The sequence below is a fragment of the Prosopis cineraria genome, unplaced genomic scaffold (genome assembly GCF_029017545.1).
Source record: "Prosopis cineraria cultivar Desert tree isolate PC_DT_omini unplaced genomic scaffold, ASM2901754v1 PC1, whole genome shotgun sequence".
In the NCBI taxonomy this organism is placed as follows: domain Eukaryota; kingdom Viridiplantae; phylum Streptophyta; class Magnoliopsida; order Fabales; family Fabaceae; genus Prosopis; species Prosopis cineraria.
The window spans coordinates 55,519,932-55,547,605 of NW_026555332.1; the positions used below are offsets into that span (position 1 = coordinate 55,519,932).

General features: G+C 36.6%; 4 protein-coding genes across 7 annotated transcripts; 2 read left to right on the plus strand and 2 right to left on the minus strand.

Moving 5' to 3' along the window:
- Positions 1–222: 222 nt before the first annotated feature.
- On the plus strand, positions 223–13,492 carry LOC129316897 (uncharacterized). Its single transcript, XM_054961301.1, has 27 exons — positions 223–684; positions 835–1,051; positions 1,165–1,301; positions 2,528–2,680; positions 2,961–3,107; positions 3,337–4,013; positions 4,115–4,236; positions 4,319–4,410; positions 4,610–4,829; positions 4,952–5,018; positions 5,287–5,435; positions 5,544–5,617; positions 5,711–5,875; positions 5,981–6,052; positions 7,916–8,017; positions 8,111–8,200; positions 8,610–8,685; positions 8,777–8,873; positions 8,987–9,056; positions 9,332–9,511; positions 9,603–9,725; positions 9,817–9,900; positions 10,025–10,209; positions 10,294–10,432; positions 10,520–10,579; positions 12,265–12,369; positions 12,995–13,492. The coding sequence occupies exons 1-27, from the start codon at positions 604–606 to the stop codon at positions 13,106–13,108; spliced, it is 3,798 nt and encodes a 1,265-aa protein (XP_054817276.1). The 5' UTR covers positions 223–603; the 3' UTR covers positions 13,109–13,492.
- Positions 13,493–14,403: 911 nt separating this feature from the next.
- Positions 14,404–17,739, minus strand: LOC129316947 (uncharacterized protein OsI_027940). The gene is made up of 6 exons (XM_054961306.1): positions 17,581–17,739; positions 16,432–16,618; positions 15,968–16,121; positions 15,814–15,854; positions 15,675–15,732; positions 14,404–14,748 (listed from the first exon to the last, which is right to left on the minus strand). Exons 1-6 carry the CDS (start codon positions 17,583–17,585, stop codon positions 14,633–14,635), a joined length of 561 nt encoding a protein of 186 aa, XP_054817281.1. The 5' UTR covers positions 17,586–17,739; the 3' UTR covers positions 14,404–14,632.
- A 1,193-nt stretch (positions 17,740–18,932) lies between these two features.
- LOC129316910 (probable E3 ubiquitin-protein ligase BAH1-like 1) lies at positions 18,933–21,714 on the minus strand. 3 transcript variants are annotated; one of them, XM_054961305.1, is made up of 6 exons: positions 21,288–21,714; positions 20,502–20,746; positions 20,120–20,374; positions 19,837–19,907; positions 19,455–19,513; positions 18,933–19,347 (listed from the first exon to the last, which is right to left on the minus strand). In XM_054961305.1, exons 1-5 carry the CDS (start codon positions 21,472–21,474, stop codon positions 19,474–19,476), a joined length of 798 nt encoding a protein of 265 aa, XP_054817280.1. In that variant the 5' UTR covers positions 21,475–21,714; the 3' UTR covers positions 18,933–19,347; positions 19,455–19,473. The 3 variants fall into 3 exon arrangements, with proteins under 3 accessions (XP_054817280.1, XP_054817279.1, XP_054817278.1); XM_054961304.1 differs by having other exon boundaries at positions 20,176–20,374; positions 21,288–21,712; XM_054961303.1 differs by having other exon boundaries at positions 19,837–19,974; positions 21,288–21,709.
- Positions 21,715–24,804: 3,090 nt separating this feature from the next.
- Positions 24,805–26,508, plus strand: LOC129306625 (universal stress protein PHOS34-like). 2 transcript variants are annotated; one of them, XM_054947317.1, is made up of 4 exons: positions 24,805–25,032; positions 25,104–25,205; positions 25,752–25,873; positions 26,146–26,508. In XM_054947317.1, exons 1-4 carry the CDS (start codon positions 24,895–24,897, stop codon positions 26,231–26,233), a joined length of 450 nt encoding a protein of 149 aa, XP_054803292.1. In that variant the 5' UTR covers positions 24,805–24,894; the 3' UTR covers positions 26,234–26,508. The 2 variants fall into 2 exon arrangements, with proteins under 2 accessions (XP_054803292.1, XP_054803283.1); XM_054947308.1 differs by having other exon boundaries at positions 24,808–25,032; positions 25,111–25,205.
- Positions 26,509–27,674: the final 1,166 nt, after the last annotated feature.

The following is a 27,674-nucleotide window of genomic DNA, read 5'->3' on the forward strand; positions in this document are numbered from 1 at the left end:
ATAAATAATTTATAAATACTTCAATAAGCATTTTGAATTTAGAATCGTGCCATCTTGGTGAGTTTAAAAGTCAATTCACCTAAATTTTTGTTCACAAAAAAAAAAAAAAAACCGGTCGAATTAGCAAACCACAATCTTTGTTTAATGAAACGAAACGAGTTGACCGAACCTGGTAAAGACCATCTCTCAGGAAGGCTGGCTGGCTGGGTGCTCTCTCACTCACTCACGCTCGCTGGCTCGCTCGCTCTGCTTCGCGTGGTGTCTTACAGCTCGCGAAACAAATTGTGTCCGGCATTTCCCTATCTAATCGCAGGAGGCGTTAGCTGAAAATTCTTTCATTTTCTCACTCACCACCGCTTCACACCACACCCCCTCTGTCCTCACCTCCTTCCTTTTCTGCATCCTTTTTGTAAAAATATTTCCTTTCTCTATTTTGTATTCCTTCCCATATAAAAACCACCTACGCAAGAACCTTGACAACGGATCTTCCGCAACCATTCATCCTCGACTCTCTCCGCGGCTGTTTGATTCTCTGCCTCCGGCTTAGTCTTGTCGGATCAGATACCAGGTGGGACTGACAAAGACGAGAACTGGGCCGACATCATGGTTGAAACCAGGCGCAGCTCCTCTTCTGCCAAGCGCTCTCTCTCTTCAACCCCTCCTTCCAACGCCAAACGATCTAAGGTATTTTTGGGTTTTGTCTTTTGTGGTTCCTGTCTTCTGTGTTGATGTGGATTTCCTCATGGGTCGTCTGGGTTTGTGGTTCTCGTCCCAATTCGAGCTTTCCTTCATCGATTTCTGTTGGGTCTTGATTGATGGCTATTCAAAACCTAGGTGTCCGAGGATGCATCGTCAACCAGTCTCCCATCGGCTGAAATTTTTGGTCAGGTCAACGAATCTGGAAATGAATCTCGAGAACCGGAGCTGCGGCCATCCGATCTGCCAGATGCCGATTCGTTGAAGGCTGTGGACCTGAGTGATGCGAGGTTACCTGAGAAATCCCCTGCAGTGGCTGTCGAAGGCGAGGCTCTGGTGTCGCCGAGGTCTTCAGGTGCGAAAGTGGTTTCTTTTTTTTATGTTTTTTTCGTGATTTATAGTATTGATCTTTGTTTGGGTGCATGCATGCTGTTTTTGCTGATTAGTCCTATAATATGGCAAGCTCAGATGAAACTGCGGTGGAAGCGGAGAAATCAAAGTCTGTTGGTGTGGCGGCGCATGGGCGGTCAAAGAAACGCCCAGCAAAGTCCACAAAATCGAGCGCCAAGGCTGCATGGGGAAAGCTTCTTTCTCAGTGCTCTCAGGTGTGTTTTCCACTCCGTTCAAGATTTTTATGCCCTCCTTTGATTTTAGTCTTCCCCCGGGCCTTGAATCCCAGAGAAGGAGTACTTCCTTCTCACATATGCAAGAGCAATGCATGCTCAAGAGACATTCTCTTAATTTTAAGATTTCAAGGCTAATGAATTTGAGTTGGTCTCGACTCTTAAATGTCCAATGCTGTATGCTTCAGCGTAATCCTTTTTAGCTGTTATGAAGTTTGCCTATGAATATCCTGGGCATAAGTTGATGGTGATTTTGCAATGCCCAAAATTACTTGGTAGGTTTCAATCCGTCCTGGAGGAGTGAATCAGTGGTAAACAGAAACTAATGACTTAAAGACGCAGTTTTGGCAACATTGACACATTTGAAACTCTTATTGTGCTTCTCAAAACTGAAGTTTTTTTTTTTAGTTATATCTGATAATTAGCATTTCAGACATTAGGATACACTCAACTTCGTGTAATATTTTCATTTACTTGGTCTCAGTGTAAACAATTCGATCCCCAATGGGTCTTCTTTTAAATCATGAATTTAATTTGAGGACGAGAGTTTGTTTCTTGGGACTTGAATCTCTATCGACTCTGTTGCAGTCTTAGTTTGGATAAATTCTTCAACACTTTATGCAAGGGTTTAGATTTTGTGTAGTTTATATCAAATTGTCAGTTGTTATCTAGCGGTCATTGGGAAATCAAGTGTGAACGAGGATGGAAGGCAAAAAGGGCACAGAGACACTCATTTACACCTTATCATCCATTGGTCGGCCGTTCTGTCAAATTGAAAGCTCTTTTTGGTCAATGTGATCAGCGCGCACACACACACACACACACACAACACCCTTTGCATTCAATGTTCCTCTGTGCAAAAATCTTTTTTACTATGGTCTTTCTTATCAAGAGAATTGAAAATTTAATAGTTTATGCTTTTACCCTGTTAATGCTAGTTTTACTGTTATCTAAGTTGGAACTATATAAAAGATGCTCAATTAACAACTTTTGGTGTATAGATGCTTATTTCTTTTATTCCAATACTTCTATCATTTCTTGTGTTTGGTCATAAAATATATTGGAAGTAAAAGGTTAGGCATTTCAATTCCCCTTCTTGCACTAACTTTTAAGCGATGCACAAGAGAAATTCTTCTGGTTATATCACTTGCTTCTTGTGTCGGTTTGGGATTAATCTTTTGTATATTTTTCCTCTCATGCCTCTCCAGAATCCTCACTTGTCCATGTGCGGGCTCTTCAATGTTGGTGGACGTCATTGTGATTTATGTCTTAAAGATCCTGCTGCTGGTAGACGTCAATGTGATTTATGTCTTAAAGATCCTGCTGCTAGTAATATTTTGTGCAAATTGAGGCACATAGAGGTAGGGCTTCCTCCTTTATCTCTTGGAATGTGAGTTAGGCAGCTCAATGACTTAGGGTCTATCTACTGTCATGTTTATCATAAAAAAGTGATAAAAACAATTATATTTTTGATGTTTGCTGGAAGATCAAATGCTAATTTTTAAAAGTTACGAATAATCAATACTTGTTCAGCTTCAATGACTGGGTCCTAGCTTTGCGCCAACTAATGGATATTACTTTATATTATAATCATGTCTTTAATTTACTCCTGACCATGATTGTTATTTTAACTCTGCGTAGCGTGGAGGTGCATCTGTTGCATTACTGGAAGTTATAGGAGGTAAAGGTGTTGTCCAAGTCAATGGAAGGAACTACCATAAAAATTCCCGTGTGATCTTAAGTGGTGGTGATGAGGTGGTCTTTAGTTCTTCTGGCAAGCATGCTTATGTATCCTTTTACAGATGTTTCATGTGCCACCTGTATGAGAACTTGTCTGCTTCCATTTTGAAGTATTTATTTACTTCTTTGTTCATTCTTCTTTGCAAGCTTCTTTTTGTGCCTGAGGAGGAAAGGCACTAGTAATGCATTCTTTCTAGTTCTGTTTTTCATTTTAGTGCCTATATTGTTCTTATCTTTCTATTATTGAAAAATTTGGGGCTCCTTAACTTGGAAATAGATTTTTCAACAGCTCAGCAATAATAATATAACTGCAACAGGGGTATCCCCTTCTGTAAGTATATTAGAAGCCCGAAGTGCACAAATTAAGGGAATGCGAATTGAAGGATCTGGGGACTCTTCGGCTGTTGCAGGAGCATCAATATTAGCATCTTTGTCTAACCTTCATAAAGATTTATCTCTCCTTCCACCTCCTGCTAAAATTGGGGAGAATGCCACTCAGAATGCTGAGGTTTTGTCTGTGACTTCTGGCCATAGGGATGATAGCGTGGACAATGAAATGAAGGATGCCACCAAAAATGATGATTCAACTGGAGGTATTTTATCTGAGAAAACTGTTCTTGCATCCTCTGCTGCTGCCAAAGAAAATCCTCATCTTGATGGCATGGAAGTAGATGCTGGTGTGGATGCAGATGTCGGGAAGGTAAATGGGGCTGCCTATGAACTAAGGCCATTGTTGCGTATGCTTGCTAGTTCTAGTACTGAATTTGATTTGGGTGGAAGCATTTCCAAAATATTGGAAGAGCGGAAGGATTTAAGAGAACTCCTCAAGGATGTTGACCCCCCTACAATCTTGGCATCAACAAGGCGGCAAGCATTTAAGAAGAGTTTACAACAAGGAATTCTAAATCCTGATGATATTGATGTCTCATTTGAAAGTTTCCCATACTTTCTAAGGTGCGAACATATTTTCCATGCGGAAGTGCTGATAGTTAATGCTTATCAGATGTTTAATTATAATTATGACATTTGTAGCTTGGTGTCTTGTTTTGTTACAGTGATACAACAAAGAATGTTTTGATTGCTTCTACATACATTCATTTGAAGTGCAATGGTTTTACAAAGTATGCTTCAGACCTCCCTTCAGTGTGCCCAAGGATATTGTTATCTGGTCCTGCAGGTGGCGATGTCATTTTTGTTCATATTCTGTTTCTTTCTTTTTCAGTGGAGTCGCAATTTAATTCTATATTAATCTTTTGTAGGTTCGGAGATATATCAGGAAACTTTGTCTAAAGCCCTCGCAAAACATTTTGGTGCCAGGCTACTGATTGTGGATTCGCTTTCATTGCCTGGTGTATGTTTTCTCAGACATTAATTTGTTGATTTGCTGGAGATTTTGTAGATAGCTATATTACTGGATTAAAAATTTTATGCTCTAGTCCGCTTATTCTATGAGATTGCTTTCTTGCTTTTGTTGAGACGTGGCTTCATCTCAGTCTCTGCATTGAGATAATAGTTTAATGATTGTTTTTACTGTGCAACTAACTTTGCAGGGTACGCAGCCAAAGGAGTCTGATTCTGCTAAAGAAAGCTCTAGGCCTGAGAGAGCATCTATGTTTACAAAGCGTAGCGCACAGGCTGCCACATTACAGCATAAGAAGCCAACTTCCAGTGTGGATGCTGAGATTGTAGGAGGATCAACATTAAGCTCTCAGGCCATGCTGAAGCAAGAGGTATCTACTGCGTCATCTAAGGGCTCTCCCATAAAAACAGGTATGCTTTTTTGTCAGCATACTTATCTATAATCTTCATGTTAACCACCTATTATCATTTACAATTATGCTTTGGTGGCAGTTTGAACACATTAATGAGATTATACTTGACACAAATTGCAGGTGACAGGGTTAAATTTGTTGGTAATGTTCCTTCAACCAGTATGTCGTTAACAAATTATCCTTCTAGGTAATGTGTTATGGAAGAACCATAAGTATCAATGTTTTTCAGTCTGAGCCTTATCGGTTGATCAGATATTGTATAGGTGTGACATTTCTCTTTAGTCATTTTTAAGCTGGATATGTTTGGAAGCAATTTTAAATTCTAATATTGCATAACCTTGTTATTTGCTATGCTATCAATTGTTCGTGTCAGATGCTTGAGATCTTTGCTTTTTCGTATTTGTTCTTATGGGAAGTTAAATTTTATTGTCTTTATGCTTTTAATGATTGGGCAGGGGACCGAGTTATGGCTCCCGTGGAAAAGTTCTTCTTGCTTTTGAAGACAATGGGTCATCAAAAATTGGAGTCAGGTTTGATAAGTCAATTCAAGATGGCAATGATCTTGGAGGCCTTTGTGAAGAAGATCGGGGTTTCTTTTGTTCTGGTGATTCACTTTATATTTATTTTAGCACTCCTGTGTCTGCATCCACTCCCTCTGCAATTTGCTATTTTATGTCAAGAAGTTGAAACTGATTTATGCTCTACACTGTAGCTAATCATTTACTACGAGTTGATGGCTCTGGAGTGGATGACAATGACAAGCTTGCAATAAATGAAATTTTTGAGGTGGCTTACAATTTTTATATTTGTTATGAAGATCTGTCTTCATTCTTGCTGAAGTGTATTTATCATGCTCTTATGCTGTGTTAATGTACATAGGTTGCCTCGAATCAAAGCAGAATTGGTTCGCTAGTGTTGTTCATGAAAGATATAGAGAAAGCTATGGCTGGAAACACTGATATTTTGAAGAGTAAATTGGAAAGTTTGCACCAGAATGTTGTTGTAATTGGCTCGCATACCCAGCCAGACAATCGCAAAGAGAAGGTGGTGTTTCATTATTGTATTCTGTCAGCTTTTGATTGGTGGGACTTTACAATTTAAGAAAAGTTAGTGCTGCTAATTTAAATGGCTCCATCTTTATGCTTGCAGACCCACCCAGGTGGCCTTCTGTTTACCAAGTTTGGGAGCAATCAGACTGCACTGCTTGACCTTGCATTTCCGGTACAATCAACTACCTTTCTGGAAAACATGATATATTTCTCTGTCTATTTGTTTGCTGAACTATGTTACTAATTAGTCATTCTATTTTTCTTTGACATGACAAATACTCTGCATCTTTTGATATTTAATATTTTTCTTCGCCATTATTTTCTTATAATAAGTTGCATTACAGTGTGTTTGGATTGAAGGAATGATCAATTTTTTAAGTAAAATAATTGATTATTGAGAAAATTATCCAAACAGCCTTGTTTGTACTTAATTGATTATTTGGGCTGGAATCGATTTTTCATAAAGCTCCTCCTGGCTGCTTTTTGTTCATCAATTTTACCGGTACAGTGTATTAATTATTTGGGTGGCAGTTAAGTTTTTGTTTGTGTCAGCAGCAATGGATATTCCATTTCAATGACCCGCTATTCCTCTTTTTCCAACCATCTATAAAATACTGGCGGGAAAAAAAAAAAGCACACTTGGAGATTTTTTCGAGGATTTAAAATTATTCTGTATTTCATCAGAAAACACATATCTTTTAGCCAATAAAAAAATTAATATATGATAAAATGATACCTTTCAAACTTTTTTATTATATATAATCATATTTCTATTAGACAATTCTGTTTGAGATATCCTGGGACAATTTGTTCGAGACATGATAAGTATTAAATTTTGACACATCTCACACTGAAAATTTAAACATTGATTAGCGATTGCTTCCTTTCATTACTTTCAAAATCTTATAAAAATGGATGAGATTTTTTTAGTCTAAGTATATAAAACAACTATCTAAGGTTGTTAAACTCACAAGTTTAAATAAATTCGTGAGAAAAATGTAAACTTAGATTGCAAACTCGTGTAAACTCGTAAGAGTTTATTTTTATTAATAAATATCCATTAAAAGATAAAACTAATGTGTAGTATTTGAGAATTATATCTCTTTTATTAAAGTTATTTGAACATAGATATGTTGAGTTATTTATTTACATAAATTAAATTGTTAATATTAATATAATTTAATTTTCTATAATTAATCAGATATATAAGTTAAATGATATATTTTACTTCTTAAATAAAGTTTAACAAATTTAATAATATTATATACAACTTTATCAATAATTTAATTTTAAAAAGTAATGTCCTTCAAGGTAATTTGCGCAGCTAAAGTGATTCTGATTATATCATCCAAATATCTTCAATTCTGTTAAAATTAATTTTTAAAAAATAATATCTAAATAGATTGCGTTTTGACATGATCGATTATAGTCAAAATCAATCATGTTAATTAATTATTTTTGTAATCAATTATACCCAACTAAAATTTAAATGGGCTCTTAGTTTGTTTAGTGATGATTATGCGTTTTTCAAGTTGCCAAGTCGTTTGATTGTGGGAGATGCATCTGCTTACATTAGCTGGGTGTATTATTTTCATCTTTGGGTTCGGGCAGTGATAGTAATAGTCGGACAAGGAGAAAGGCAACCTATTTTTCAATTGCCTAATTACTTGCATGTGAAAACTCCAGGTGATTGGATGACTGCAGTGGTTGTGATGCTCATAGGTTTTTATTAATTTCCTAGAATGAATTTACTATGGTTCATCCATATGATGGACTAATGTAATCTGATTCGGAGATTGTTGGAAAGCTGAGATAGAACCTTAAAGGTCACAGACTAATGCTTACATTTTTGTGCTTTGCTTGATTCTTGCACCTTATCCTGCCCACAAGTACATTTCGCACATGGACTTGTCATTTTGAATGCAATATGGCTGATTTATTTCTGGAACATCAACAACTTTGTTCTAACACAATATTATAGTCTGTAGATTTTGTCCTGCGAGGAGTTAAGTAACAGCAAGTTTCCTTTACTCAGGATAATTTTAGTAGGCTTCATGATAGGAGCAAAGAAACCCCCAAAACAATGAAACAACTTAGCCGCCTTTTCCCCAACAAAGTGACAATACAGTTGCCTCAGGTATTGCGTTAGATGAAGTTTATTGTACATTCATTCTTTGGGTATCTGCATATCATGTACACAATATCAATTGCAACTTGTGCCATTGTGTAGGATGAGGCTTTGCTTTCTGATTGGAAACAACAGTTGGAACGTGATGTTGAAACCATGAAAGCTCAGTCAAATGTTGCCAGCATTCGTACAGTAAGTATAGCAATTTCTCCTGCTGATTTTCTCATTCCTCTACTTTACTTTGTTTCCTTCTGTTGCATTTTGTGCACGATGTGCTTGGTTTTGGATGAAACCAGTTATAGTGTGAGTTGGTTTGGATGAACAATTCTTCTGAGTATTTATAATGGAGATGCTCCTTGATACTCTTCCCCTTGCAAGTCCACCTGTTTTTATGTTGTTTTGGCTTTTGTTGTTTGGTGTGTATTGCCTTCATGCTAGGGCTGGGTTTTTCTTTGAAAATTGGGAAAGCTTACGTTTAAGTAATAAAATGACCTTGTCAAGTGGTGTTTCTGTAATTTTGTAGACTTCACTTGGATTTATAATTTATTAGATATTGAATATTACTTGTAAAGCATCTTATTAGATCATTCAATGATTTCAGGTTCTCAACAGGTTTGGATTGGATTGCCCTGACCTTGAGACTCTTTGCATTAAAGATCAAGCCCTAACAACTGAAAGTCAGTATCTCTAAATGTTGCACCTCCATTATATGTACAGTATCGAGATTAGCTGCAGTGCTTTTGTTGACATGTTATATTCTTTCACTAGGCGTGGAAAAAGTCATTGGCTGGGCTCTAAGTCATCATTTTATGCATCAATGTGAAGATTCAATCAAAGACTCTAAGCTTGTGATATCTACTGATAGGTTGTACTCATCATTTGTGGTCATCTTCATATTGTATATAAAAAATTGAGCAAAATATATGTTTTGGCCTTGAACATATTTTTAATACAGTGTTTTGTCTTTCATTGCTACAGCATTAAGTATGGGTTAAACATTCTACAGGGCATTCTAAGTGAAAGCAAGAACTTAAAGAAATCACTGAAGGTAATTTTATCTTTTACTGCTATATACTTGTGTAATTCTTACAATTGTATTAATTGCATAAAATTCTTAACTCAGGCCTTTTCCATCTAGTCTGTTTACACTGCACAGATCGAATCATATAATTAATTCCTTTCAATTTTGATAGTCAAATTTACCATTGATGATAGTATAATGAAATTCCGAGTCATTTACCTGGCAGGGTATTCATTTTCTCTTTCGTTCAAGTCTATGGGTACTTTATCGGGATCCATTTTGTTTATTTATTTTTGTTACAGGACGTGGTTACTGAGAATGAATTTGAGAAAAAACTTCTTGCCGATGTTATCCCACCCAGTGATATTGGGGTCACTTTTGATGATATTGGAGCCTTGGAAAATGTAAAGGATACCTTGAAGGAATTGGTCATGCTTCCTCTTCAGAGGCCTGAATTGTTCTGCAAGGGACAGTTGACTAAGGTGGGGACTTCTTCTTTTTGGCTATCTGAACCTGTTCTGAAGTTGTTCATGCTATATGTTTAGCTTCTCACTGCAATTTTAATGATTGCAGCCTTGCAAGGGAATATTGCTCTTTGGGCCCCCTGGTACTGGGAAAACAATGCTTGCAAAAGCTGTAGCAACTGAGGCTGGAGCAAATTTCATCAACATTTCAATGTCGAGTATCACTTCAAAGGTATTAATCTTACTAATGAATCATTCTTATGTTGTTGTCTTATTTTCTTTTACAATCTTAAGACACAGAGATCACCATGAGTTCATTGCAGTGGTTTGGTGAAGGAGAGAAGTATGTCAAAGCAGTCTTTTCTCTAGCAAGCAAAATCGCTCCAAGTGTTATTTTTGTTGATGAGGTCAGTGTTGTGCATCATATACATCTTGTGAAATCTTATGTTGCTTGCTTCTTGTGTGATTGGAGTTGTCATGCTTGTTCTAAGTTCTTGCTGATCATGTTTGGTTTGTTTTGAGGTCTGGAAGGTTGATAGCATGTTAGGAAGGCGTGAGAATCCTGGTGAGCATGAGGCTATGCGTAAGATGAAGAATGAGTTTATGGTGAACTGGGATGGTTTGCGCACAAAAGATAAAGAGCGTATACTTGTTCTCGCTGCAACAAATAGGCCTTTTGACCTTGACGAGGCTGTTATTAGGAGGCTTCCCCGACGGTAAAGATATATTTTATTTGATTCTTGATATATTTGTTATACAGATTGTAGACCCTTAACTTATGATCTTCATTCAATGTACAGATTGATGGTTAATTTGCCAGATGCACTGAACAGAGAGAAAATTCTCAGAGTCATCTTAGCGAAAGAAGACTTGGCACCTGATGTTCAGTTGGAAGCAATCGCAAATATGACTGATGGATATTCAGGAAGTGACTTAAAGGTTGTCTTTCTGTTCTTTGTTCTCTAATTCTTGGATCTTGAGTCTTTCTGCTTATATGTCCTCATTATGTTATGCTTTTGGCTGCAGAATCTGTGTGTTACAGCAGCTCACTGTCCAATTAGAGAAATCTTGGAGAAGGAAAAGAAGGTTAGTTCGTGATGGTTTTCTCTTTTTTGTTTAATTTGTAAGTTTCTTGCCTGAGGGTCTCATTGCTGTTTATCTTCTTGGTTATATGTTCATTGTTTTCATCAATTGCATCAAGTTTCATGAATCAGCAATTTTAAGACGAATGCCTCATAACTTTTGATCAAGCTCACGTGTTGCATTTCTGTGTTCTCTTACCTATATTCCCTGAGTATCAGAATATTTTGCATGGAATTCTAGTATTATAATTTTGTGCTGGCTTGACTCTTGTGATTTTTTGTTTATTAACGTATCTTCTGTTAAACTGGCAAACAACTGGTGTGATGCACATTAGGCTTTATTGAAATGACTTAAAATGATTAAAGCTTCTCCAGTGGATTAAAAATATCAGTTCAGGCACTTTACTCAGCAGTAAATAATAAGAATGACACAAGTTCAAAGCAAAGAATGAGATTTGATAAAAAAAGTGTATTTTGAATAATCTATTCTTGATTACATGAAAAATATGCCAAGAATAAAAATTTAAGTAATGAGTGAACAAAAGTTAAGGGTCAGTAATCAATAAATTTCATGTGGAGGCCTTTAAACTAATTACTATGAAATGAACATGCATTAGAAAAAAGTGGAGTGACATCTATTGAGAAGAAAATGGTAGAAAATTGTTTGAGATGACTTAGATATATATAGAGAATGTTGTGGGAGGCATCGGTGAGGAGGGTGGAATGGATAACCTTGAACACTGTTGATAGAGTACTGAGTAGCATGAGATAATGGGTGATGTGGGGGAATTAGAGAGATATTAGAAACAATTATTATTTTCAAGTTATTTTAGATGTTATCTGTTTAATGATATTTTTAGATCATTTATCTGTTTTATTGAGTGGTCCTTTAGTTTAGGAGTAGTGGATTATGGTACTTGGAGATTAAGTTAAAATTCTTATTTATTTATTTATTCTTCAGGTAGTTATTCCCCATTATCTTAATTATGAATTAATGGGAGTATTTTTATGAATTATTAGTTATTGTTCTGTCTATAATATTGTGGCACGTATCATGTAGAAAGATCTGGAAATACGATCATTATTTTGTTATATTTGTGGAAATTCTCCTTGAGCTTTATTAGTTGTACGAGTTTAAGATTTTTGCTCATCTTCTATTAAATATTTTCCTTCATCTTTATCAATTTATGAAGTTAGATTCTGTTTGCTCCAAAAAAAAAAAGAAGTTGGATTCTGATCTCATATTTTAATAAAGATTTATCTTTCTTATTTCTTTCTAGCTGTCTTGGATCCTATCACCTGTAAGGAAAATCAATGAGATTACTTATTGAAGTTGTTGAATGAGAACTCTTGGTTTATAATATTCTTAGAGGTTTGGTTGATGATAGAACACAATGGTGTCGTATAATCTATATAGTGGACTCCATCTAGTAAGATAAGGCTTGTTGTTTTCAATTAACATTTGTTTTGCATGCTTTTTTGCTGGAATTCAGCCTGTCTTTGTAGAATTGAAGAAAATGAGATCTTTTTGTTGCCTTTACGATGGAAATCAAGATTTTTTTCCCTTGATTTTTTGATTCTTCTGCATGAATTTTATAATTGGATGTTTGCGTTTCTTCATCTGGTGCATGCATTATAGTTCAGAGCCTTTTCATCTCTTCCTCACTTGGGCCGCAATTAATCTTTCAGGAGAGAAGTTTGGCGTTGTCTGAGAGCAGACCTTTGCCTGCATTACGCAGCAGTGCTGACATTCGATCCTTAAAGATGGAAGATTTCAAGTTTGCACATGAGCAAGTATATTCATTTTGTTGTCCAAGTTGTCTACATTTTCTCTTGTTTTTTATTGTGATGGAAATGTTTGGTTCCATTGGTCAAATGTTATTTCAAATAACAGACCTGAAAGGGAGGAAAAATTAGAGTTAAAGATCAATACCTGAGATAGTATTTGTTTCTTGTGTCCCTGCTTTTTAAGCTGTATAATCACAGACATGGCGATGTTGAACCAACACCAAGCATAAAAAAGGGGGGGGGGGGATTTGGGATTTGAAGTAGAGGGGACTACTGGCATGTCAACTAGTAGGAAAATCCTAAGAAAAGATCATAATCCCGCCAAAAGTAATAAAAAGTTATAAAATCCTAACAAAATAGTAAAAAAATAAGACATAATTTAAAGAAAATAAAGATATTGAGATATTAAATTGTAACCTTAGTTCTTAATTAAAAATTAAAATAATGATGATTGGTAATTATCAGCATATTTTGGAACTTTCATTTGTGGTAGACTGGTTATGATTGAGTTGCCCAATCTGCCAGGAAACTAGTCCTTGGTCACACGAATGTCATTTATGGTGGTGGTCATGTATTGCAGTAAATTGATTTTTATTATAGCCTGCAAGAGTGACGTGTATCTTTTGTGCAGGTGTGTGCAAGTGTGTCATCGGAGTCAACAAATATGAATGAGCTACTCCAATGGAATGACCTTTATGGAGAAGGCGGATCCAGAAAAATGAGATCTCTGAGCTATTTCATGTAAACCTCTGTATAGCATACCTTGCTTAGATTATTCTTTTCTTTCCTGTCACCCAAAATGCTGCAACGAGGTGAGCGACCAATAAATATGGTTAAGTTGCTGGGTTGGTCCTGCCTCCATTGTATCATATCTATAGTTTTTTCCCTTTTTCTCAGTTCTCCCTCTCATCCCCTGTAATTCTATGCCGTGCCCAAAAGTTTTCAACCTTCGCTGAGTAGATTATCGCAGTTCCTTCCCATAAAATATCTTATTTTTAGGTCTCTTCCTTTCCTTTGCCCTTCAACCCCTTCCCTTGAATGAGTGCTGATTGTGGGGTTGCTTTGTTCTGTGCTCTCTGTATGTATATCCCATATATTTAAAAGCAATTACAAATCGTATTTTTACAAATTTATCAGATGTGCTTTCTGTGGATTCCCTGTGGCATCGTTTGCTCGAGTCTGACTATTGTTGATACAGTTCAAGCAAACAGATTATGTATAACTAGTGTGATGATGTGATCCGTAGGGTGGATCGCTAATTAATGGACTGGCGAGAGCTTGTTAGAACACATTTCCAAGGAAGAATATGAATGTTACACTATGTGGTGTTTGTTTTTTTTAAAAGAAAAGAAATAGAAGTGCATTGCCTTACAACACAGAAGATAGTAACTTTTTTAAAGAAATGCTTTTCCGTGTCAACGTTGCTCCAGTTCAGTTGTTCATTATTTGATACCATACATATTTAAAATTATAATTCTTGCCTCAAGGTTCATTGCACGAATAAAACTTAAGAATAGTGCATGAGGCAAGTACTAATCTACGATTTCAGCCAATGAACGCATCATGCATTTGTCGTGTCACTTGAAGACTTTCACCATAACATACATGTATTCTATAATATTTATTAACATTTGTTGAAAATTTTAAATATAACAATATTTTTTGCTCTGTGGTCGGGGCTGACAGTAAGCACAGCTCTAAGGCAAATAATAATACACACCATGGGGTATGGACAGAAAATGACTGTTCAAACATGCCGCTAAAAAGCGAATGAAAATCATAAAATTACTAGGATCTGAAAATCTGAATCATTTAATAGTCATCAAAATGCTTAGAACACAGACATGTGTTATCACACATGGAAAAATATATTTAAAATTAAATTTCTTCTTTATCTCCTACCAAAAACTGACAAAATTTTCGTTAAGAGCAGGTGGTTTGTAAAATAGCAATCGGAGTTTAATCCAAACATAAGAGTTGGGAATGTGGCCCAACTTTTCTTGAACATGCTCAGAAACAAACAGAATGTACTGCCGAACATAGAAAGCCAGATACCGCCATTCATTCATCAAATTAAAATCCTCAAATGGACATCATCCTAATTCAACTAGAAGCTTTAGCTGGTGAACATGAGTCAATTTTTTGTTAACACGAGGAGAGACATGTATATGTCTCTTTAAATAAAAACCAACCAATAGTAATTAGCAGCTGAAACTCCCACTCCACATACTTTAAAAAGAGTTATCTGCATCTGCAGCAGCGAAAGTACTTATGTGCTTGAAGCAGCTTCATGTTTCTCCCCGGGGCCTCCTTCCTTACCCTTGGAGGCTTCCTCTCCCGCCTTGTCAGTCTCGTGTTCGCCAGCAGGCTTTGACACTTCTTGATCTATCATAACACGCAAAATAATTTATTTTGGTTAGCCTGGTAAAAGAACCCTGAATTTTGATTATAGCGGTACACAACACTACATTCGACCACCTAAAAATGCTTCACAATACAGATGAACCACCCACAAGTAATCATCAAAGAAAAGACAAAATATAGGCAAATCTATGGGGGTAAATGCACGTTGCAACTTAATTATGCAGACAAAGTCCCGTATACACAGTTTATCAACGAAAAAAAGTCCCATCCACACACGCCGCGCCCAACACCCACCCACAACACCGTCTGAAAGTAGAAATTTTCTTAAAGCAATGAGCGCTTAGAATTCTTTGAACTGCAAGTTTTAAGGGGTTTAAATGGAATTGCATCAGCCACCGCCACCACTGTGCCATCAACTGAGGGACAAGTGCCGATGCATAAAGAGAAAAGATCTCTTGTAGTATAGCGGTTGATTCAATAGTTAATAAGAAAATATGCTAATGTATAGCGGTTGAGTTACCATTCATGACTCCAAAACTGTACAGTTTTCTGAGATTTTACATTATATAGATATTTTCTTTTAATAAGAGAAAGGATGCCATCATCTCAAATGCATTTAGCTTTCCATGAAATCCTATTTTCTAAATAAAAACAAAGATACATTGTCCTACCAAGAATTATTTTAATACTCAACCACTCTTAGAACCACTGAACTATCTTTACCAAAAGCATTACTGCAGTGTTGACATGTTGCAACAGTAAACAAAGGATTAGCACAGACAGATTGATTTACAAACTGAAGTCAGAAATATCATTGACCAGGCTTAAAAGAAGCACAAGGAAAAAATTTCAACTAATGTCAATTTCCAATTTCCAAAAGTATCCTTTGTAGTCAATAACCTAGCAGCAGATGCAATGTCAGCCAGAAAATCATCAAAGACAGTTACCTTCATCATCACTGTCTTCAAAATCTTCACCCATAGCATCATCCATCCCGCCAAATTTCTGCAGCACACAAACAAAAGCAGCACAAGTAATATCAGTGAGAGTGGTTGAACCTATGAATCACAAAGGAACATTGCATACCGAGAAGTCCATCCCTCCCAAGTCCAAGTCACCAAGTGCTCCTGACCACAAAGTGACGACAAGTCATTAGATTGGTGCTTACAAATAAAGTATCTTTTCATGACTTATATTTCAGGAATTCAAGTGAAATAACAAGATATACAGTTGTGTATACCATTATCATCATCCTCATCTACCCATTTGTCCCAATCTACTTTGACGTAATGTGGAACCTTGCCTTCTCCACGCAGTAACTTTTTCCACCATCCATTCTCTGCCTTTTGCACAACACAGAATATGTTTCTGACTCCTATATTGATTTTGCTCTCCTAAAATAAAATCATAAATTAATCAAGAAAATGTACTAAATATAAATTAGAGTGCACCATTAAAGAGCAAGTGAATCATATTTAAAAATCATATCATGCAAAATGGTTTATTTTTTCTTTCCTAAAAAAATTGAAGCAGAAAGCACATTGTAATTGCATTGATAAGAAAATTCAATGCAAGGACATGTATCGAAGCTGGGAAAACAGAAGGCACACATCTTTACTTAGCTCGTCAGGGAAGAAAACAATAATTAATTAAAGACCATGACGAAGCTAGTGCTAACCAAACATTAGCCATAATTCTTCTCACCTCTACATCCACCTTGTCAAAAAGCTCTAATTTTGACTCATACAGTTGGTCTTTGGCGCCAGCACTAGCAGAGAAAGTAAAAATGCCATCAGGAGTTAGATCTACTTTTGCATTCTTGGAATCTGGCAATTGAACTGTTATATAGACTTTGTCAACCCTCTGAGCCCACTTAACCTCAGGATGACGACTGCATCACAGAGAGCAAAGATATGATCAAAGGGCTAGTAAAAGAAATTCGAGTACAATAAAAAAGCAGGAAAAAACACTCAACATAAAAACTATCAAGACATAAAAAATTCAAAATTCACTTTCACTTCCTCTGTTTTTTCCTTTTCATTAGTCTACATCACACGAGTCAAGAAATTATGGTAATGTCCACCTTCAAAAATTCCATCCTCTCATAAAGGGAGGAAGAAGCAACACAAAGGAAAATTGAACTAAATTTGTTTCACATGTCAAATTGGTCAACGGTCATTCACTAATGCAGCCTGCTTCCTGTCAGCCATCAGATATACCTAACTCAAAATCATTTCAGTGCCCAACATTTACCAGCACCAAAACCTTGAAAGTTAACTCCAACCACTGAAGTTATAATATTATCCACAGATTAACTCCATATGATGCATCTGTGGTAAAAAAAGAATAACGATTTCTTCATTGCTCGTAATCTAAAAAAAGATTAAGAATTATAGCAAGCCCAGCATGAATACACGCGTTCCCTGAGTTTTGACCATCCACACTGGCAGAGTCTGGAACAATCATGCCATGACACAATACAGAGAGTAGATACTATATAAGGAAAACAATAAGTTCGGTCGCCTATAGAGCATGAACAGAAATGAAGCTAAATTTCGAACACAGAAAAGCCATTATTAAAAATATCGTTTGGATTAGCTCAGAAAAATCAATACGTATCTAAAATCAGAACCTGTCTTTCCAGCCGTACAAAGGTAATAATAAGTAGAATCGTTTGTCTGACTCTTTAAAAATTTTCCTCATGGGTAAAATTGAAGTTTACCGTCTAGACTATACAGATGCAGAATCACAAATAATGCTTAAAGAAAGACAAACATTCGAATAGATTGTGACGAAAACAATAAATAAAGAATGAGTGATTCAAAAAAACAGAGCAAAAAATGCAGGTCTGACCTCATACTGGATACAGAGCGAAGGATTCTGCAAAGCTAAAACCCTAGTTAAGTTTGCACGGATTACACTTTCTCTTTTAGGATTTAGAAATAAAAAATGCCGGCCGACAATTAAATAGCACCCTCCACGAGCTCGAAGATCCAACTCTCAAGCGCGTCTGAAATCGTACGGCCCAAATGTTAGGGATGCAACTCTAAACCGGGTAGAAGCTCGAATCATTTAGGGCTCGGCTTCAGGGACTTTGTCTCTCGTCGATAATTGGACCCCATGGCTTCAATGTGTCTTGGTGTTCTGAGGCCCATAATCAATAGGCCTGACTAAAGAAGAGGCCCACCAATGATTCAATTGGCCCATTTCTATCAACATGGTGAGGCAAGATTGATCTTTGAACCTTGAAGAATGGAAATGAATGATAAATAAGGCCTCTTCATGATAGAATGCTCGTCTATTTGTTCCACGATGCACTTCGTTTTGCCTCTTTTTCTTTTCCGCCATCTTCGATTTTAGATAAACATTGTAGACTGTCTAAATATTTTTGTTTGGTTTTGAAATTTAATGTGATAAAAGATTGAATAATAAAAATAAGGTATTTCTAGCAACAAAAAATACAAGTTGTTTTTAAAAGAAATAAGTAATAATTCAGTTCCCCTGGCCCCTCTTTTTTTCTATCGTAAGCCTAATAATGAGTCTAGCAGATCCATTTGGCTGTTAATACAAAGCCTTGAACAATGTTAACTTAAAGTTAAAGATGCAGTTAACTGACTGGATATGGATTTCACTTTCAATGTCTGTTTCATGACTAATGGAAATGCTGTTAAACTCAATAACAGTAGTTGATAGTGGAGAGTATTGGAGTGTGAGGCAAAGGCAATTGGTGTTTTTGTGGAGGGTAATGCTAAAGAGAAGCAAAGTTGCCATTGATGGGTGGGGCAAGTTAATTCCCAAACTGATGGTGTAATTCAAAAATACTTTGTTAACTGATAAGGTTTTATCCATGGATGCTGCTATGGCATGGTATTATCTTCTCTCATAAAATTGATCGTCTTGGACCATGTAACTGTGTTTCCCCACCTTTGTAACAGACTTGGCAAGTACTCCATCTCTCTCCAGCACGTTAGTTCAAGAATATGCCAGTTGTAGCCAGCTCTTCTTACCAATATTTTTTAACTGGCCATGGGAAGGAAATGTCAATTTGTTTATTGGAACCAATTCATCTCTTGACGGTTTTCAAATAAGGCTATGCTAGTCTTTTTTAACTGAACTGTGGAGAAATGAACAGAAGTAAATCTTATTCTATTCATTTCTAATTGAAGTAATTAAGAAAAGATTCACACTTTGCCTAGTATGGAAAGTTAATAGCTAATAGAGGATGTTTTATTAGTTGATTACACGCAAAGTTGCAACGGGAGAGAGAACAGTTCAATATGCCAATAAGCAAGGAGTCAGGCTTTTCCTATTTGTGGGTTCTCCTGCAATGATTTCAACTATCAATGCCAAGGAACCCGCTTGCTCGGTACCTCATGGCCAAGGTAGAGAAGACAACAACAAACAAATTAGAAATCCATATTACATGCCATACACCAATTGATTAAATGGACATTCACAAATTTTTGCCTAAAACTATGATTGAGCTCAGCCAAGCTAGAAATTAGTGCTCTAATTCAGACGCCCAATACAGCCCTGCACTCTGATTCCCAATGCTCCTTTATTTGCTTAAGCCTCTCTGCTCTCTCCGTCTGGAGTCTTTCTTCCCAGTACTCTGGACACCTTTGAAAAAACATGCAAGTCAGAATAGGTTGTGAAGATTAATAAAAAGATGCATTGACAAAGTCACCAAGATGACTGGAAAATGTAATACATTGTTGCTACAATACCTTCGACCTAACAGAATGTTCAATTCTTCCAAGTGGACAGCACCTTCATAAACTCCACTCTGCAATCAACACAAATAAGAGTCCGTATATAAGTGATCAATGTTGCTAATTGGTTCAATGCCTGAGAAACACAAAACCCCTACTGAATTTCTCATGTCACCAACAGGTATGATTACATCAAATTTCTGCAGTTCGATTTAGCATCATCATAGCAATTTAGCCTACTGACTCTAAATCGTGAAATGGCTGAGTTATTAACAAGTCTGTTGTAGGTATGTTTGATGCATTGAAAATCAGAAGAATTGGAAATAACAAGAACAGAAGTCAGCCCTATTTGTGTTACACATACGATATGTGAAGGCATATGATATGGTACCCATACCTCTCGGCAGAGAGGACATTTTGCTTTAGGATTTGCTTCCTTGAGACCATCAACAATAGTGACTGATGCAGCTGAGCAAGCACACATATAGCAGAATAGATGGCCACAAGTAAGAGAAACAGGATCAAATACTGTGTCCTATTGCATAAGAGCCATTTAAGTTCATCAGTGATAAATAAAATTGAAGGACTACAGGGTATTACAGAAGAAAAATATGAAAAAAACATGCATGATGGGATTAATGCAGAGAATATGGGTAAGCAAGTTAAACCCAGTAACTTACCAAGCATATAGAACAAGTCAAGTCAATATCAAGTTTGATGGAATCAAAGAGCTCACAAGTAATTGATGGTTTTCCATCCTTGAATGCGAGAGAACATCCATTAAACAACACGGCTGCATGCCTGGACTTGGACTTGGTTTCCCTTAAATTGATGTGCAAGGCCATCAACTCACAAAACCAAGGACTCTGAAGAATTTCCATATGCATACTCTGGACTTGAGACTTGAACAGTTGCCCTTGCTTTGAATAATGAACCTGCGGTCACATTTGTAGTGTGTGTGAGCGCCGGTGCGTGTGTAAACAACGTTAGTCATTATTTCTTCTGGGTTTTCAAGACTAAGAAACGAGTAGAGATTTATATTGGGAAGCAGGAGTGACATACCTTGTCATATTTCTTGAGTATTTTTCGAATAGCAACAGCATTGATCAGTGCATAGGTAACCAGATCTCTGCCTTCTTGAATGAGAGTAGTGTGGTTTCCTCGCCGTTTTCCTTTGATCCAAAACAAGTACTTTCTAAAGCCAGAAGCGAGATGTAGCTCTAATAATTTCTGCGCTCGCTGATTAAAGCAGCCTACTATTTCCGACATTTCATTGAGAAGTGAAGGGAAGAATGTCCCATCGCACACTGCATAAATATATTGAATTAGCTAGGAGCTAGTTGATTAGACGTAAAACATTGAAGCATAATCCCTCACCGCACCCTTTAAAAATACGACTTCCCGTCGGGTAATACGTTGGGATCGGTTCAAAAAGTCCTCTGGAGTTCATATGCTGGGTATAGGAGAAATTATGCATTCCAGAGCAACGAACAGAGGAAAGGGTATTCATTAATAATAATTCATCTATCGATTTCAGTCACCAAACTGTTAGAGGAAAAAGGAAAGAAGGAATGTTGGAAAGGAGAAAGGCTTGACGAGGACAAATAGAGAGGAGAAAACCATTCGTCATTTTGGTTTATTCTAGAACACCCATTCGGAAAATCCTCGGCTGGTTTCCTTAGCAAGACGCAGTCCTTGACAAGTTAACATCTCCGAATGGTATGAATTCCCTCAGAGGAAATAGTAATGGAAAACAAATAAAAGGAAGAAAGACGCAATAGCAATGGAAACCAGGAGATCAAAGCCATGGTAATTCTAGGGAGAGAGAAGAGACAAGATTTTGATTACCAGGGCAATGATCAGGGCATGTCCGGACGGTGTGGGCGGTGGCTTCGTCAATGAAGGCAACCTGATCCTGGGGTTGATAGTCTACTCTGCATTTCTTCAAGATCTTCTTGAGCTTCTTGAAGCCAACCCCGGGATGTTTCTTCTCCTGCCCTTGCATGTACTCCTGGTACGTCTTGCAGAACTTCATCTTTTCTCAGAAGCATCAATTCCCTGGCACTTTGGGTCCCTTTGAAAACCTAGGATAGAAAACGAGATGCGGAAACACGCAAATCGGTCTGAACGAGAATGTGATTCGATCTTAAGATTTGTACTGAGGGCGGAAGCTCTTGGACACCTTTGTTTTTGAACGGAATCGAGTTTATACAATACAAGGCTTTGACGCGTACTACAAAACTGTAAAGGATAAACATGGGAGTGACGTATTCGGTGTTCCTCGAGCCTCTGTGAAAAGTGAAAACTGAAAAGGTCAAATAATCGTCCGCTTCCCATTAAAATTATTCAAAACAAGCAGCACCGCCGATTCGCAGACGTGAGGATAAAGAAATCTCAATATCAATATTTTACCACCTAATGTTCCCCGAAGATCGCTGTCATGCCAATTCCTGCGTCAATTTAGTTACACTATCCGCAAAAGTTGGTGCAGTGAATAAATCCTAGTAAATTCCAAATTAACCGTGGCAAACAAACATACCATGCTTTCCTTTTCAATCACCTCATTTTTTTATTTTATTTAATAAAAAATGTAATTAGCTATACTATATTCTAAAATGGTCAATAATAAAGAGTAAATGCAGTTTTCAGTTGGAAGTTTTCTTTTAAGGTAAGACCTACATACTTAACTTTATATATTTAATATATTTTTATTTAATTAAATTAAGACATGTGAATTTAAATATATTAATAATATTAATAATAAAAATTTATTATAAGATAAATTTTATAATAGATACATATGTCTTGATTTTATTGAAAACACAAAATTTAAATATACAAGTTTAAGTATATAAGTGTTTTCCTTCTCTTTATTATGCACGACCCTCTATCTCGTTCGAGATGCTACTAAATGTAAGTATGCCAAGCTCTAAATGAAATAGAATAGCGTGAGCAATATACTATGTTAATAGGTGTAAAGCAAAAGGTTGAATGTCCACATTTGATAACAACAAATCTTGGTGGCCCCAAATATTTATGAGAAGACTTCCAAGAACACAAACGCTGTTGCGTTTACGCAAGTACTGAAGAACCCTCCTTTCTTCGGCTTTTTTTTCCTTTCCCCACCTTCCCCGTCTACATGACTGCATAGCCGTATGTTCACATGCAGACATGCATTTTCATCTCTTCACGAGGGCTTCTCTTTAAATAATAATAATAATAATAATAATAATAACACTTTCCCTCCATTATTATTTCTCTGTCAACATCATTTTTCATGATTCGCGTGATGAATCAACTAATTCTCACCCAGAGCCAGAAAGGGAAAACCAAAAAAAAAAAAAGGGAGAGTTTTTTTCTATTGAAATAAGAAAAATGATATAATTTATAAATTTCGTAGTCGCCAAATTATCCATAATCTATCCGTTGAAAGAGTGAATGGTACTCGTTATTTAACTTTATCTCTTGAATTGATGGAGGCGGCTAAACAAATCGCTTCCTGGGACAGGTATTGGACTCGCCGAAGCACAATCACAAATCTTGATTGATGGGTTGAACTAAAATCCCATCACTGCTAGAGAAGATGATGACATAAATTTATATTTTATGATATACTTGCTCTTTTTCTCGGTCCCAAAATGATCATCCTCGAATAAAAAGAATGCTTTCTTACGTTACAAAGTACCCAACACTCCTTTAATTTATTCTTTTACATCGTGGCTAGTGGAAGGTCCACTGAGAATTGTCGACCAATCCTGCACAGACATTGCAAAAGGGACAATAATTTATGTTTTGTGCCGACGAATCTTTCGGTCGATCGAACGTCCCTGCTTTTAACCAGTGTTCGCTATTCTCTGTGCCCATTTCACCACACACACATATCTGGTAGTGCAACAACTCCCCACTTGAGAAGAGGGGCTATTCTTTCCTGTCAAAATGATCGTTCACTGCAACCTACGAAGACTGTCCCGGTTCTTCTTGTCTGTCCACTTAATCAAAACATGTATAGAACATTAGAACGTGTCAATCGTTGTTGAGACCACGGTCATCTTTCAAAAAAGGAGGATGCGCATACATGCCGTTGCGGCTTAACCTGGTTGACAATTTCGGTGTAGTGGGTCAAAATGATTAAGGAATCGGATCCTGTCTGTGTTTTTAAAGATAAGCACGATGAAGCCTGATAATGAAAGTGGGTATTCTGTAAATTCTTTTTTCTTTCCGGGTTATTTTCTGACCTCTAGCTTCATCTTATCTGTTCCTGAAAGGGGGGAAATCTTGCGTCTCGTGAATCTGTGATCATTCCTAGTCCTCGCAATAAATGGATAATTGCTCTCCTTCCGGCTTTTGAATTCAACTTGTAATTGCAATCCACTGGCTTGAAAGCATGATATGAGTGTAACGTGCATTATACACTACGGTCAAAACAATCACTCTTTGCGTTGGGCTCAGTAAATTTTGTCATCTTTTTATTTTAGTTTGCTAATTGTTAATATTTTTGTTTTTCGATTTTTTGAAAATTGGATTAGCCGTGCATTTGGGAGAGGGTTGAAGTAATGTGGTTAAGTATTTGGGCCATCTGTTTCCGAGTAAACGGGCTCAAGCTGGACAACATTTGGGCCACTTTTTTCCGAGTAAATGGGCCTAGCTTGTGCCAGGCGAAGGTGGGCATGGATGTCGAGCATAAAAAGCATGCACAAGGTCATGAAAACTTGTACCTTGTTGGTTAGTGTGCTGCACGCTTAACCTGCAAATTGCAAATTCAAATTGGCAGACCAAAAAAGGGGGGGGGGGGGGAGCATGCACAAAGAAACACCAATTGATCATCTTACTGGACCACAGGCCTTATCCACAAGTTGATCGCTGTATTTGCACCAAAAGGGACAAGACAAAAAAAGGTTCTTTTCTATGGCATTCCGATAAGACTCTTTTAAAAGATGCTCTAAGAAGATATTATAGGTTGGTACACATAATTCTGGTTCCTTTTTGTGCCAATTGCTTGAGGAATCAGCTAACTGTGTTCACTCGGCCATCGCGAATCGGTTCAATGGACACCTTTGCACCTCCACATTAGCCTTCCACCCAGTCATCGATATCAGCATTAAATAAAAAGGAAATCCATTTTTTCGAAGGAGCCTGAAACAAGCAGGGGTTTCGTATTCAAATAGGACACTCCAAAAAACAACAAAGCAATTAAAGAGACGCTGCTTTGTAAGTATATTAATATTGTCCACAACTTTGAGAAAATAAAGAGAAGGTCAGAAAGACGTGAACAAAGTTTTTTCAGCAGGGCCGCACATAATAGAATCCACGTCATCATGGACTGACCTTATGCGACGACATTCTACCTACATGGCATCAGATTTCCTATAAATTCGCAGCATCCAGTCCGTACTTCTTGGCCGAGTCCAATTTCCCATGGCGACGTCAGAGAAGCAAGTGATGGTTGTGGGGATCGATGAGTACGATCACAGCACCTACGCCCTCCAATGGACACTCGATCATCTCTTCGCGAACGGTCCTAATCCTTCCTTCAAACTCGTTCTCGTTCATGCCAAGCCTACAGCTGCTTCTGCTGTTGGCATTGCTGGACCTGGTACGCTCTTTCTCGGCCCCTAGACTCCGAAATGCGTTGCCTTCGTCTGTGGGATTTGACATAGTGCTTAGTTTGCAGGAGCTGCTGATGCTTTGCCCGTTGTCGATTCCGATTTGAGGAAGATTGCTGCCAGAGTTGTCGAAAAAGCTAAAGAAATCTGCACTAATAAATCGGTAATCCATCATCGTTTTCCAATTTATTCGATCTGTTTTTCAATGTCTGTGATTGTTTACGCCGTTTAAAACTGACGATCCTAGTCTCTTAATCCCAATGGCATGTCTTGTATGAACCAAAAAAGAATTTGAATGAACAGACCCGATCACACAGACTGAATTTGTTGCTTTTTTTTTTTTTACCACCGAATTTGTTACTTGACTGTATGTTGAGGATTTAGGTTTGGTTCGAATTCTCTGTTAGATATATACGTCCCTGCCGATTTTTTTGGCTTTTTATTGACTGTATATGGCCTGGTATATCACGGTCATCTGCCACGTGCCTGTTCTTCTTTGACAACCAACTTGTTGAATCTGTTTTACTGTATTTAGGATATGTGATTTTTCCCCATGTTTTTTACCAGAGAAATTAAATTATAATGCCATCAGGTTATATTTGTGCTAATTACATTCTCATGCATGTTGAGAAATCTGCAGTCTCAATGCTTTCTAGATGTATTGGAGCGTGCCATATAATTATCTGATTACCAATATATTTTCGCCCAGGTGAATGATGCTGCAGTGGAAGTAGTGGAAGGTGATCCAAGGAATGTTCTGTGCGATGCTGTAGAAAGACATCACGCCTCAATGTTGGTCGTGGGTAGTCATGGTTATGGAACTATAAAGAGGTAAAGTTATCCAGATTCCTTTGTTTACGTTCCTTCAGAGCTAGCTTAAACTGCAATATTAACGTGCTTTCAGTTCAGCGTTACATTGACAGCTTCAGGTGTTTATCATCACTCATGGCTAAATAATAACGGTTTTCTCCATTTTCATCTGGCTTTTCTTTAATTCATCATGAAATTACAAGTATTTATACATTCATACAGAGGCTAAAGCTAATGCCCACCAAAATTTTTCCCAGAACATTCAATATTTTGACGCCTTTTTTCATATGCAGGGCGGTTTTAGGTAGTGTAAGTGACTATTGTGCTCATCATGCTCACTGCACTGTGATGATAGTGAAGAAACCAAAAATCAAGCACTGATCTGCGTTATAGTAGCAGACAACAATAAAGTGCTTACATTAGCAGCGAACAGCGATGAAGTGTTTTCAGAAATTTCTAGAAAATATATTTGTTGTGGCATGTGTGATGTTTCCTTTCACGCCGTATTATTGTATTCTTAATCTTAATTTTAGTTTTAATTTTAACGATAAAGCTAGTAGTTATTACGTAAGTGCTGGATAGATTCCCTTACCAGATGCATAGCTTATTTGATTTTATCTTCTGATTTCGAATAAAATGAGATTTCAAGCTGTAAATGATGAAATGAAATAGAAGGATGAAATATTTTACTTTAGGCAACAGTAATGGTCGCCAAAAGACAGCGTTCAACAAAATGAATCTGATTGTTTTCCAGAAAAATCAAATAAGATTCAAACCATTGAACACAAAGACGTTTATATAATTGTGCTAATGAATTATTTTCCACTGCATACTTAATCTTTTATTAATCATTGTATTGCCTTGTAACACACATACATATGATTGATAAATAGTATTATAACATAGATTATACTATTTGTTTAATTTATGATTTATAAATAATATTATTACTAAATTGTAAGATGATGCATTATATGACATAACAAGATTTTGAAAAGAATAAGTTAAATTGTCTTTCAAATTGTAGGAGGTCAGAAATTTTGAAAAAATATTGGCATTTTTTTATATGCATAAGGATAACACATTATAAAATAGAGAAGCTGTTTCTTAAATTTTAATTCACAATAGAACAATATATTTTACTTTAAGTATATTAAAATAATTTTTTAATATTTATATTTATTTTTGTCTTTTAAATACTAAAACATTTATGGGCATTGGGTTATAAATCTAGTTGAATTTAAAATGGTTTAGGAATCAGGGAATCTGAACCATTTAACCAAGATCATATCAAATTAGAGTGGGTGTTTTGTAATTTTCTAGATTTTCTTGTTGGGTAAATGTAAATGGACAATTCATTTCTTTCCAAGTTCATTAGTCAATAGACTTAAGAGTAATTAATTGTCATGAATGATACCTTAAAATAATTCTCCTATCATAAAACCAAGAAACAGGTGGTGTAAGGTCACCTTACTTATCCACAATTAACTTCACAAAATCAAAGTAATCACGGAAATAACTCAAATGAATTATCAAGTTTGTAAAAATGAGGTCCTAAATGTTCAAAACTTAAAATGATATAAAATTATTTCATAAACTAAAATCAGAGAAAAACATGTATGCGTATCATATAAGGTAAAATAAGATCAAACTAAAGTCAAAATAGCAAAATATTTAATTCTGGCACAATTACGTGGCAACATAAAATTTTATGCTGCGGCGTAAACAGCAGAATCCATGACAGTAACAAGCTGTCATGGTAGATTTTCTGGTCGAACTTTCGACAAGCACTAAATCTCCGTCTGATATCTGATTGAAGTGA